The 12,306-nt window shown below is 35.8% G+C and overlaps 3 protein-coding genes across 7 annotated transcripts; 2 read left to right on the top strand and 1 right to left on the bottom strand.

The window, feature by feature from the left end:
- Window positions 1-451: 451 nt before the first annotated feature.
- On the bottom strand, window positions 452-1,029 carry LOC129568960 (40S ribosomal protein S28). The gene is made up of 2 exons (XM_055447299.1): window positions 712-1,029; window positions 452-629 (listed from the first exon to the last, which is right to left on the bottom strand). The coding sequence occupies exon 1, from the start codon at window positions 936-938 to the stop codon at window positions 741-743; it is 198 nt and encodes a 65-aa protein (XP_055303274.1). The 5' UTR covers window positions 939-1,029; the 3' UTR covers window positions 452-629; window positions 712-740.
- A 213-nt stretch (window positions 1,030-1,242) lies between these two features.
- Window positions 1,243-2,222, top strand: LOC129568992 (uncharacterized). Its single transcript, XM_055447348.1, has 3 exons — window positions 1,243-1,533; window positions 1,617-1,718; window positions 1,802-2,222. The coding sequence occupies exons 1-3, from the start codon at window positions 1,346-1,348 to the stop codon at window positions 2,133-2,135; spliced, it is 624 nt and encodes a 207-aa protein (XP_055303323.1). The 5' UTR covers window positions 1,243-1,345; the 3' UTR covers window positions 2,136-2,222.
- An 84-nt stretch (window positions 2,223-2,306) lies between these two features.
- On the top strand, window positions 2,307-11,939 carry LOC129568991 (sodium-dependent neutral amino acid transporter B(0)AT3). 5 transcript variants are annotated; one of them, XM_055447343.1, is made up of 10 exons: window positions 2,753-2,971; window positions 3,576-3,610; window positions 4,240-4,797; window positions 4,932-5,164; window positions 5,286-5,463; window positions 5,551-6,330; window positions 6,425-6,628; window positions 6,868-7,025; window positions 7,149-7,412; window positions 7,482-11,939. In XM_055447343.1, exons 3-10 carry the CDS (start codon window positions 4,708-4,710, stop codon window positions 7,678-7,680), a joined length of 2,106 nt encoding a protein of 701 aa, XP_055303318.1. In that variant the 5' UTR covers window positions 2,753-2,971; window positions 3,576-3,610; window positions 4,240-4,707; the 3' UTR covers window positions 7,681-11,939. The 5 variants fall into 5 exon arrangements, with proteins under 5 accessions (XP_055303317.1, XP_055303318.1, XP_055303322.1 ...); XM_055447344.1 differs by lacking the exons at window positions 2,753-2,971; window positions 3,576-3,610 and adding exons at window positions 3,024-3,539; window positions 3,637-3,834; XM_055447342.1 differs by lacking the exon at window positions 3,576-3,610 and having other exon boundaries at window positions 2,307-2,971.
- The last annotated feature ends 367 nt before the right edge of the window (window positions 11,940-12,306 follow it).

The following is a 12,306-nucleotide window of genomic DNA, read 5'->3' as shown; positions in this document are numbered from 1 at the left end:
CAATGCTGTTCGTCATGATATTCACTATAACATTCCAAGTGCTTACCATAAAATTCAATGAACTGCCGCTTCAGTTCGATAAAATCTGCCGATTTCGATATGAAAACCCGCTGTAGCTACAGAACAATTGGCTATAAAACACAATTCCGAAGACACATTGTTAGCTTATCTGATAAGATCGTATTGAAAAGGTCAAGACCGTAATAACATTTTGCATCATAACTCATAATTTCAATGAAAATTCTAACGTAAAATCCTACACGTGGTAAACAACAAGTCAATTCAATTGATTTTCTTTTAGATAACAAAGTGAATCACGAAACGCCGAACAAAACTCACATGTTGAGGTTATGGCTATTGCTGTGTGACAATAAACACGATAAGCACCAATGTTTCTCCGGAAATGTGTGTTTGAAAGAAGATTCGAAAAAATGCACAAAAAACGCAATGATTTCACTGTTTTTCCATCAAAATGGTGAATAACTTTTATTCAAAGCACGATTCCATTTACAATAGCTCGTGAAATGTACTTCGACTGGGTGCAAACGATGACATATTGCGGCCAATGATTTTTGTTGTTGTTGTTAATTGATGAAAAACATTTTTCCTTTGTTGTCTTAGAAAACAATCTGAAATTAAATGAAATGCAAACGAAATTAGCATATTTGAATCGATTTTCAATTGAACGGCAGTCAAATTTGGGCTACTTACAATTTTGTAGACCGTGTGTGTGTGGCAATCTATCGAAGACGTCTGGCTTCACGTTCAGATTCCAACAAGGTGAGAATATCGCCTTCACGGACTGGGCCCTTGACGTTGCGGATAATTTGACGATTTTGTTCTCCGATGAATTCAACTTTCACCTGTGTACATTGTCCTTGGGATCCTGTACGACCCAAAACTTTGATGACACGAGCCAAAACAACTGGTTTATCCATTTTATTTGAGTAGAATTTGGGATTTTTCTAGCAAGCGAAAAAATTTCACGTGTCCGTACTGTCAGACTGCGCAAACGGAAAAGAGAGAAGTTTGGTTAAGATGCCATTGATTTATGTTTCAACGAATGCGGCGCCACCGACCAATTGTCTGTTGTCAAAATGAACCATTTGACAAAATGCGTCAAACCAGAAGCATTTCAAGCGAAGTGTTCATCGCGTTCATCCGTGCGTGCTATGCATTGGTGGTGTCATCTCTCGATGTTTTTGCTGTGAAGTGTCGATGAACCATTTCGATTGCAAAGTGTCAAATTCATTTATTCAGTCGCATGTCATAATAAACAAACGTGCGATGCTAAATTTTTACGCTGATTATTGATTTGTTTTTGGGATATTTACTACTTTAAATCATGACAGACATTTTAATTGGAGGCGATGTGAAGAAACTGGAGACAAATTGCAACAAGAAATTGAGCGGATTCGTTGGTAAACTCAATCAATATTCAAATACGATGAAGAAACATTCGGCGGAGCTAAAATTAATCGCAGCCGATTTGGTGGTGAGGTCACAACAATTGCAAAAACTGGAAAATATCAAGTGAGTTTCAACTGTTCCAGAATTTTTCCTCATCTTTTTTTGAGTCAAATTTTCTAATGAAATTTCCAAAATTCGAATTTCAGGCCAGAGAATTTAAAGTGTTACTCAGTGGACCAACGAGATAGAGTGCTATCGGAAATTTTGTGCCAAGCCAATGTTCAAGTCATTACGGCGAATAGATTGATGTGAATAATTCATCTCTTTTTCTTATCCGTTGTCTTTTCATTGTTGGAAAATATACTAATGTGGCCCATTATTTTAATTTCAGTACGGAGCTCGAGGATTTCCACAGAGAACTAAAAGCCGAATACCGAAATCTCTCCGCTTTGGCCAATGTTCTACAAATCACCACAGCCGAAAGTTTTCTTTTAGTTGGCGATTGCAGACAAAAGCCAATCACCTACTATCTTGAAAATGCTTGTCAAGTGCTGCATATCTGGATGCTATACCAACGATCATTGCACATTTTGCTCAATCGAATTGACATGAGAAACGATGATTCAATCAGGCAATTCGAGACAATGACGCCAATACCACAGCACCTATCAGCTAATCTTGATCGATATTTGCTATTTTCAACATTTTTACTCGCACAAAAGTGAGAATAGAACGATATTTATTACAATTGTGATAATTTTTTACACGACAAACAACAAAACCGACAAAAATAAACCATAAAGAAAACAAAACCGTCTGATTTTGTATTCATGTATTCATTTTAAAAACGGATGACAATAGCACATGTGATTTTTTTAAAAAAAGAATTGACTTGATTGCGTGTCAATGCTCATGACCCGACTAACCTAAATTTCCCATTCACATTTACATTCCGAAGCGATTGTAAGTGGAAAGAAAATACAGGCGAACATGGATGAATACACGCCAATTTACTCGATAAAATGTGATACACCACTTAACGAATGCATCAAGCGCCAGTCAAAGAAATAGGTCTAAAATTGTCATACACACATCCAGTAGAGATAGCGAGAGAGCTTGCGAGTGAACGAGAGACTGTTAAGTGAGAGTCAAGATGTGTTCGTTATATCGTACCGAATGAAAAAAAAACACATTTGTTAAGTAGCATCCACAGGCAATGGGGTTTTGTGCGCAAATGCACGCAATGTCAACTTATCAATGAATTCATTCTCTCGCCACTTTTTTCCCTCTGATTACTGTGCTACACACTGATGTTGGATATTGATTTCAGATTGCTGAAAAGACGAAATCACACACAGCGCGCTCATATTCATTTTTTCTGTTCTCGAATCGTGTGACATTCCACTTTCATTTTTGGCATCGAATTATTTTTCGTTTATTTTATTCTCGGTTGGATTTCGGTTTATTGGCGAGTTTACCCAGAATAATACGATGCCATTTTCCAGTTGTGATGTGATTTAAATGAGCGAAAGGATGATTCCACAGTTCATCATCTTCAATGGTAATTAGTGTCATTAATGGTAGAGAAAAATAGAATTTTTTGTTGTGCACGGAAGTGATTTTACTATCATTTTTAGCCTTTGTGTCGTCGTAATTTTCGCTGAGATGAAAATTATCCCATTTTATTTAAGTGAGCGATGGATATGGAAATATTGTTTTGAAAAGTGTTTAGACGTTGTTTTTTTTTTCTCCTGTCGAGTCAAGTGTGGTGTAAACATGGAGAATTACTTGTTCAATTCGACGAAAGACTCTGCATAAATTTCCATGGAATGTTCGTCAAGTATGATGAAAATGGATTTATGATGCGGAAAAAATAAATTACATTCAAAAATATGCAGAGCCAAGATGGATATGCAAATTGTGTAATGTGATACGCACACTTAGCATTCATGCTCACGTTCCGTTGTGCTATTTGCCATTTTCGAGAGAATCACCTGTGAATTGACTTAGGGCTATTTATTTAAGTGTATCAACTCGGTTCATCCGACCATCACTGTTTGTTGAGCGATGCTGATTTTTCATCCCACGCAAACAATTCACCCTTTACTAGACCATTCTTTTTTTCAACAGTGTACTATATTTGTTTATTTTGTTCCTTCTTTCAGATCCAACCATTTTCATTCGTCAAAATAAGCAGAATGTACATGCATTTTTTGTTCTACTTAGAATAATCGTTATGGATTATTTGTGGTTTGAAAATGAGCCAAATCACTTATCAAATGTTTTACACGACACAATTTTGCGAAATTATTTTGTTGTTGTTGGACTAGTGGTTGAAATAGATTTGAGTTGTCAAGCATGATGTCATTTAGTGTGTAATTTGTGATTATCACATAGTGATTCAAGAAAAAAGAGACAAAATAGGTGAATGACTTGTGATGGCATGTTTTGATCAATTTTAATCTATTTAGATGAATGTCTCAAGTATTTTTTTGTTGATGATTTTTCTTGACCACTCAAACTACTTTGTATTATTTGATTAGCACTTAAAAAGTCTCGTAAATTCTGAATTATAATTTGAAATTCCGAACATGGTATTTAATTGAAATGCATGCCACAATGTATTGATTCGATAATTATGCACGCTGAAATTGTGGATTACTTGCAATAAACCAAATGCTCTATGTTCTTTTCTCTTTCTTTCATGGTTTTCCTTTTCTTTCTTTCTCTCTCTCTTCTCTGTGACAATCTCAACTGCACAAAAATGTTTTCCCACAAAAACGCACACACACACACACACACACACACACACACGTCACAAATGCACAGTCTAGAAATGTATCGAATGTAAGCCATGCAGCAATCAAATTTATACAATTAAACGCACAAACACACACGCATCAGAAAACGCACAGATCAGCTGGTTAGCAACTGTTGTGGTTGTAGGAGTCAAAGGTCGTCACACCGCGTGCACTGTTTTTTCCCCCAAAAGAATCGAAGTAAGACACACACGGCATTGAATATTCAAATCAATTGTGTATTTTGCACTGGTATCCCGCGAAAAACCACACAAAAATGAAGCGTTCTGTTTAGCATATATCAATGAACGTATTCGAGTGTTTCACGCTGGAATTCATCGACACCGCAATCACATTCAATTATTCCAAAATCTAAATTCAGCACGAATCGCTCAATTTCGAAACGATACGAAAATAAACGTATACAAAGCAAAAGCAAGCAAAGAAGCACACATACCCATAGCACAAAACGCACTGCTCACTTTAAGAAAAATCAATCATGGCAAATACGGCACAATTATTTCGTAGACAAAGCTCGAGAGATTTAAACTCGTACAAACAGCGCAGCATAGATAATTTAGAATTGAAGGTAAACCAATAAACATAAACACATTTTATGTCGCACTAAATCGTAAATTGTGATGACATTTTGGCCATTTGCGATAAGTTTGCATGGCATTCATTGTACGTATATTTGAAATACGTTGTGTGTGCATTTTGCAGGAGATGCGTGGACGTTTGGTGAGACCCGAGCATTACAATCAATCTCTTTATGGCGCTACAAATCCGGCATTCTTCTCCGAAGATGCTGAAGACGAAAAAGAGAACGATCTATTCCCGAATATACCGAAAACGTTGCCCTGCCAAACGGACGACGAAATCGTGCAAGGAGATAAACCGGAGGATGAACGCGAGAGTTGGGACAGCAAAATAATGTTCCTATTAGCAACCATTGGGTAAGTACAAATTTGATAAAGCAATTAAACCAATTTTTATGACTTTATTTCCAAATCGATTGGATTTTATGAGTTAATTCCAAAATTGATTTTAATTACGTTTCTATTTCTGGTTCGATAGGTATGCTGTCGGTTTGGGCAATGTGTGGCGCTTTCCATATTTGGCGCAGAAAAATGGTGGCGGTGCCTTTTTGGTTCCGTATTTTACAATGTTGTTAATACAAGGACTACCGATTTTCTATTTGGAGCTCGCAATTGGCCAACGGCTTCGAAAGGGAGCGATAGCGGCATGGCACGAGGTAAATTCATTTTTGCAATTTTCAATTTCGAATCGCACAATTGATAATAATTTAATCGCCATTACACGACAATGTGTATTTCATCAGGTATCGCCGTATTTGGGTGGCATCGGAATTTCAAGCGCCGTAGTTAGTTACATTGTAGCGTTATATTACAATACAATTATCGCCTGGTGCCTGATATATTTTCTACATAGTTTCGAATCACCGCTCCCCTGGGCCGACTGTCCAACGCGATTATATAAGAATTTCACGTACGACATTGAACCGGAATGCGTTGCATCTTCACCCACACAATACTATTGGTATCGATCCACATTGCAGTCATCGCCGAGTGTCAACGAATTCGAAGCAATCAACTATCCCGTTGCCATTGCACTGCTGGTCGCATGGTTTCTCGTATACATTTGCATGGTGCAAGGCATCACATCGTCCGGCAAAATTGTCTACATCACAGCGATTTTCCCATATGTGGTTCTGATCATTTTCTTCTTTCGTGGCATCACACTTCATGGCGCATATGTTGGTGTAATGCATTTCTTTACACCGCGCTGGGAGTTACTTCTCGATCCGGTTGTATGGCTCGAAGCGGGTACGCAAATTTTCTTCTCGCTTGGCTTGGCATTCGGTGGTCTGATTGCGTTCAGCTCATACAATCCGGCCAATAACAATTGCTATCGAGACGCATTGCTCGTTTCGTTCACCAACTGTGGCACTTCAATGTTCGCCGGCATCGTTGTTTTCTCCATTATTGGCTTCAAAGCCACATCAACGTATGAAAAGTGCTTGACTGACCAAAAGGCATCCATTGCGGCCAATATAACAAAAAACCTACCAGAGTGCGATCTCCAACGGGAATTGGATAATGTACGTATATAAATAGGAAAATATTTGTCGAAATATTGTATGCAATTAGTGAGTGTTTGTATTTTGGTGTTATATGACTTTTGACTTTCAACAGAGTGCAAGTGGCACTGGCTTGGCTTTCATCATCTTCACTGAGGCAATCAATCAATTTCCGGGCGCTCAATTTTGGGCAGTCTTATTTTTCCTCATGCTGTTTACACTTGGGATCGACTCACAGTTCGGTATGCTCGAGGGACTCGGCACATCTCTGGTCGATATGAAACTGTTTCCAGGCCTACCAAAAGATGTTATTATTGGAGTAAGTAGAATGTACAACTGGATCTTCTCTTTTGAGACAATCAAAAGCCAAGATATTTGGTTTGTTTATTCTTTTCACGATAATTTGTCCATAAATTTATGCATATTCTCGTTTCTAATGATGCGTATTGTGCACCATAGTTTAAAACTTGAACAAAATTTGGTGACGATGTCAACCCAAGAATATCGTGTGGAAGCGGAACGCATTGCTTACAAACAAACGTTTCTCTATAATTCCAGGGTCTATGTTTATCATGTTTCATCATATCAATTGTGTTCGCCCATGGTGCTGGAAGCTATGTGTTTCAACTGATGGACAGTTTTGCGGGCAGCTACTCCCTTTTAATCATCGCTTTCTTTGAGTGCATTGCCGTTTCATATGTTTACGGGATCAAAAGGTCTTTTTTATCGATATTTCACCTAATGTGAAACGTTTCTTCTAAAAACATCAATCATTTTTCTCCCAAAATTTTCATTCAACCAACCATTTCGTTTCAATTGAAATTTATTACTGAAATTAGATTTGCTGATGACATTGAAATGATGACTGGCTCACGACCTGCATTGTACTGGATGATTTGCTGGAAATATTTGTCACCCGCAGCGATGATAATAATATTGTGTGCGTCGTTCATGGAATTGGCATCGAGTGGAAGCAGTTATCCGGCATGGATTGCCGCAAAAGGCATCACCGAACCGAAAGAATGGCCACATTGGTGCATTATAATGGCAATATTTCTAATATTGGTTTCAGTCATTTGGATTCCTGTCATCGCTATAACAAGGTAATAGCAATATGTCTTTCAGTTCGAATATCGATCGAAATTTTAATGAATTCCCCATTCGATTTGCAGACTTTTGGGCATTCCAATCATCGAAGACACCGAACCGGCTTGGTTCCCGGCAAATGAGCTACGCGAAGTGCACGGTATTGTGCCGCATGAGCCATCCGAAATTGAGCGTACACTGTTCTGCATTCAAGCGGACGGATCAGAAGGTTTCTGTTGTCCCACGTACACTTTACCTGAAGAAGAATTGCAGGAAGAGGAGTAATTCTGTAAGTTGTCAACGCTATCAAAATGTGTACCATACTATCACATTCATTAAAATTGTTAGTTGTTAGTAAATGAAGTCACTTCGATTCGAATGTAAGATAAAATGCCATTTAATTTAACTTGGAACGGTTAGTGTGAACGACACAGCGGAAAAGTAAAGAACGAAAAATGTCGAATTGGTTGATGCAAATTTTAACGATTAAGCAATTATCAATAATAATTTTAAATGTGCCGAATGACATCGATAAGAAAATTATGTTGTATTCATTTCAACCAAAAATAAAGCAAAAGCTATTATCAGAAAATCATTTGGACAAATGATGGCACATGAACAAATATGTTTAGCTTTGCTTGCAAATTATCAACAAAATATCACAAATTAGTTAACAGGGAATGTGATGCAGAAATTTGCCATCCGAAAAGAAGATGAAACAAGAAATAGTAAACAACCTGAGAGATGATAGCCAACGCGATGTAAAGCAGACAAAAATTTGCTCATTTTTTTTCGAGACGAAATTAATCATTTATAGACTCGGATATTTATTTTCCGCTTATTTTCCGCATGGTGTGATTCACATCAAATGAGGAAATTTATCATTGAAAACATTTCTGACAATAAATAGAAAGAAAAAATGTCGAAAATAGAGCGTGTTCACACATCCTCGACGGCCAATGGGCATTAAAAACCGGACATATATATACATATAGATATTTAAAATGAAGCAAGTGTATTTATTTTTTTCCCCTCATTTGAGGACAAAGATCTCATTGGTCGTATCGCAGTATTGCATAGAGTATAAAGAGAATATTGATATACAATAGTAATAAAGTGACAATAAACCTACGATTCTAACGAATGAAGAAATGACATGTAATACTCACATTAGTATATACATGTAGAACTAATAATTGAAAGACTAAAACAAATATACATGAATCTATCTATTTTTAGCTCAATTTACCGACGATGATAATTCATGTAAAATGCACTGCGTATAGCGCAATAAAGTCACTATTTCGGATATAAGGTATTAGAAGCGTAATAGGGGCTTGATAATAAATGATTGTTTAGCTCCCACCGTTTCATAGTCGATAGAATCGATAACTGAAGAAAAACCAAATACTCTGACAATAATTCATATGATATATAGAGAAAGTGAGACGACGTAGCGACGACAATAAAGTGATTATTTATCAAACTCAACCCCTTTTTTTTCGAAGTAATGCAATTCGAGTTTGTTTGTTAAAAAAAAAATTGTACCATGCATTGCGTTTCGTTATTTACTGTAACCGGTAATTTTTAAGCTGATTGATCAAAATTGGATTTTTGAGCAAAGGACAAGCGAATTGAATGGGCAATTCAATTATTATTTATTTATTTACTACATCATCAAATCACACAAATGTTCTAATATATTACTTCACCCGAAGAGCAATATTGGCTTGATTTCGTCTGAAAGTAATCATATGTTTTATGATACTTTCATTTTCGTTCATCTGGTGGTTCATCAATAGTTTCCACAGTTTTGTTTTGACACTTTGGTCCAATACATTTCTCATAAGAGTTGAAATAGACTTTTTACCTATTAGATTTGTTGTTACATTCAGGGTCAATGTGCCGATGTACACTTTCGCTTAGTATCCAAAACTGCAACAGCAGGAAACTATACATAATTTTTCTTGACCAACAACAAGATATTTGACAAAGAGGGCGCTTTCTTATGGACATTTCTATGTACAGCTGTTGGCGCCCTCTTTGGTATGTTTTAAGAACTAAGAAAGTTTCCTATCATTGCAAAACTGTTTTCGGAACATGAACAGCTACCCTAAAAATGTTTCAATTTTATGCTTTTCCAAAATATCAATATTGTTGGCTCAAATGTCCATGCGTCCTGTTGCTAATGCCCAGCCAAAGTTGCTCACATTGACGTTTGCATCAAGTGTTGTTTTGTCCTGTTCATTTTTTTTCTTCTAATTTTAAGAAGTTCCAAATTGGAAATTCAAACATTTATATCACTATCTCAATGTTTATGTTGATAAATGAATATACATATGAAGCCAATATTAAAGTTGACAAAATTATACATACCAAAATGAATAAACATATAATTCAATGAAAAATTATATCTATATCTACAATACAGAGACTCTATATATATATATATATATTATAATGTTATACAGTGAATTTATAGATCGCATAGTTACTATATTTAAATGGTACTGTTTTACTCAAATTCAATTAGAATTTATCGAGAGAATCGTTGAAATAATATCAAGGAGTCGATATTTACTGGATGTGTAAGTGGTGATGGGATTTATCAAAAAACAATGACAACCAAACTGTCAATGTATATGCATGTATAGGATAAAATAAAGTGTTTTATCAGATATAGACTATATCACCACCGGCGTATAGTTCAAAACTGAAAAATTCAAACGGACAAAACCAATTGAATTGAATTAAAAAACTACGAGTGAAATTGAGTGTCGATCATATCGAAAAAAAAAAAAACCATTGGTTTATCGAATGTTCAACAACGATGAATATCTATGAAATATTGATTTCTGTCGCTTGTGACAGGAGCCTCAACATACACAGACAAAAGCACATACTACACTCAACCAATCGATCAATCAATCAATTATTTTAAACAAAGTGAACGAACTTTGGCTAATTTAATCAGGTTCCGGTATTTTCCCAAATACGCATAAGCTTCCGATTATGGGTGGCCGGCTGCATCAATGCTGCATAAACAATAAATGGGAACTATTTTGTGACAACCCACACAGTGAATTGCACTCATATCTAAATTACGACTCATTGAAATTGCATGCATGTTTAGGCGTTTGAAAGTGTATGGCAGACAAAAATCGGCACCGTCACTTCTATTTGATATTTACTTTGCCTTTTTCAAGTTCATTCACCACCTTCATTCAAAATTCAATGTCGATTTTCCATCACATGATTTTACAGCAGCAGCAGCAGCCCGATAACTGAGTAAATAGTTTCGAATTAATTTATTCGAGCCGCTAGACTGATTTTTGTTTGTTCTAGTTTTGAAATCCAAAGACAAAAAAAAACGAGTAATGTTTCAGTTAATGAACTCTCACGAGTGAGGGGAAAGTCTGTCGAAATGTGTATACGATAAATGTCCACAGCGAACATTGATTTCCTCACCGCTCTGTCATGCAGGTAATCGGATTATTTGGTAATAAGTTAATATTTGGTTATTAAGTGAATTAAACCTAATGTTTTTGGAGAACCGTTTACATCTGTGGCCACTGCTCTTCATCGTCGTCGTTGTCAACTGCATGCCCATTAGTTGTGACAGAGACCGATACACTAATCCTTTGTCACGCTCGTTATGTTTGTCGTCATTTCGGTTTAATTTTTTCATCCATGATGCCATCAGCCGTTTAATAATAATGAACAATGGACGCCCAAGAAACTACGAGTTTTTTTTTTTTTGAAAAAGGGTACCAAAACTAAGCCTCAAAAGTGTCGAATAACACACGGAGCAGTAACAATTATAGACACGAATCTAATTCGTTCTATGAATTAAATTGACGGTTTCTATCGAAACGGAATGTTACGTTGGACTTTTCCTTAAGACAAAGAGGAAGCGGAGGTGGAGAGGAAGTTGTTGCATGCATTAAAAACATTAAAATACGTAGACTAAACTATTTGATTAAAAATTGATGTTTCCAGTCCGTTTTTTTTTTCTGAGCAATTTTACATTAAATATATCATATCAATTTGAATGTGTATTTAAAATCACAAATTTTTCGTCGGAATTTTCCGTCACATTTTTTTTTTCCTTTAAGCAAAAAGTCAAAAAGTTCAAAGTTATTATTGAATCAAAAAAAAAAAAAAAAAAAAAAATAATAATAATCCACACAATTTGAAAATGTGTGTGTATGTGTTATTCAAATTTTGAAGTATTTTGAATGAAATATTTGAGAACAAAAAAAAATTGAACTATAAAAAAGAAGAAAACCCGAAGAAGTAGAGAAAAAAAAACAAATTCGATAAGAAACTATCGATCTCAATTTGACAATAAGATTAAACCTAAAACAAACCAATAAACCATAAGCATACCAAAACTGACAACCACATTGATTTATGAACAAAGATTAGAGAAAAAAAAAGTTTGAAATGCCGAAAAATTAAACAAGCGTTTCACAAAAAAGTGTGTAAGTTATGCCTACCCAAGAGCAAACAATAAATAAATAAACAATAAACTCAAAACATAATCTATGCCAAAGTGTTGTTTTCATTTTCGAAAGAAAGATTCTATTCTTCAGTTCTAGATGGTCAAGTTTAACAGTTTAGGTCAGTGATGGATTCGAATCGGCTGGATAATTAACATATGGGTCAAATTTATGCTGAAAACTGAAGCAACCCAACTAGGGTAACTAGATGCTGATGACGCGGCGTGTAGGCGTGCATATTTAAATAAGCCATGCTGCTCGACGTATGTTTTTTTTTCTCCTCTGTCATACCATTCATGCGTAACACATATTCTTCTTTCTTAAACGCCAAATCAGTTCGCATAAATATGTAGCAAAGTCGATAAATCATTGCATCAATGATTGCCATTCAACTTGCTATTCGAAAAGT

Source organism: Sitodiplosis mosellana, unplaced genomic scaffold (assembly GCF_009176505.1).
Source record: "Sitodiplosis mosellana isolate CC-2019 unplaced genomic scaffold, AAFC_SMos_1.0 Smas_scaffold_30, whole genome shotgun sequence".
Classification (NCBI taxonomy): domain Eukaryota; kingdom Metazoa; phylum Arthropoda; class Insecta; order Diptera; family Cecidomyiidae; genus Sitodiplosis; species Sitodiplosis mosellana.
Note: the sequence above shows the minus strand (reverse complement) of the source record. Positions and strands in the feature narration are given on the sequence as shown.

Bases quoted from the DNA above. Each gene is read 5' to 3' on its own strand.
- LOC129568991 (XM_055447342.1), top strand. From the start codon at position 4,708: ATGGCAAATACGGCACAATTATTTCGTAGACAAAGCTCGAGAGATTTA. The intron at 5,165-5,285 runs GTAAGTACAAAT...CTGGTTCGATAG, and splicing joins TTCCTATTAGCAACCATTGG to GTATGCTGTCGGTTTGGGCA. The intron at 6,629-6,867 runs GTAAGTAGAATG...CTATAATTCCAG, and splicing joins CAAAAGATGTTATTATTGGA to GGTCTATGTTTATCATGTTT.
- LOC129568960 (XM_055447299.1), bottom strand. From the start codon at position 938: ATGGATAAACCAGTTGTTTTGGCTCGTGTCATCAAAGTTTTGGGTCGT.
- LOC129568992 (XM_055447348.1), top strand. From the start codon at position 1,346: ATGACAGACATTTTAATTGGAGGCGATGTGAAGAAACTGGAGACAAAT. The intron at 1,534-1,616 runs GTGAGTTTCAAC...TTCGAATTTCAG, and splicing joins CAAAAACTGGAAAATATCAA to GCCAGAGAATTTAAAGTGTT. The intron at 1,719-1,801 runs GTGAATAATTCA...TTTTAATTTCAG, and splicing joins ATTACGGCGAATAGATTGAT to TACGGAGCTCGAGGATTTCC.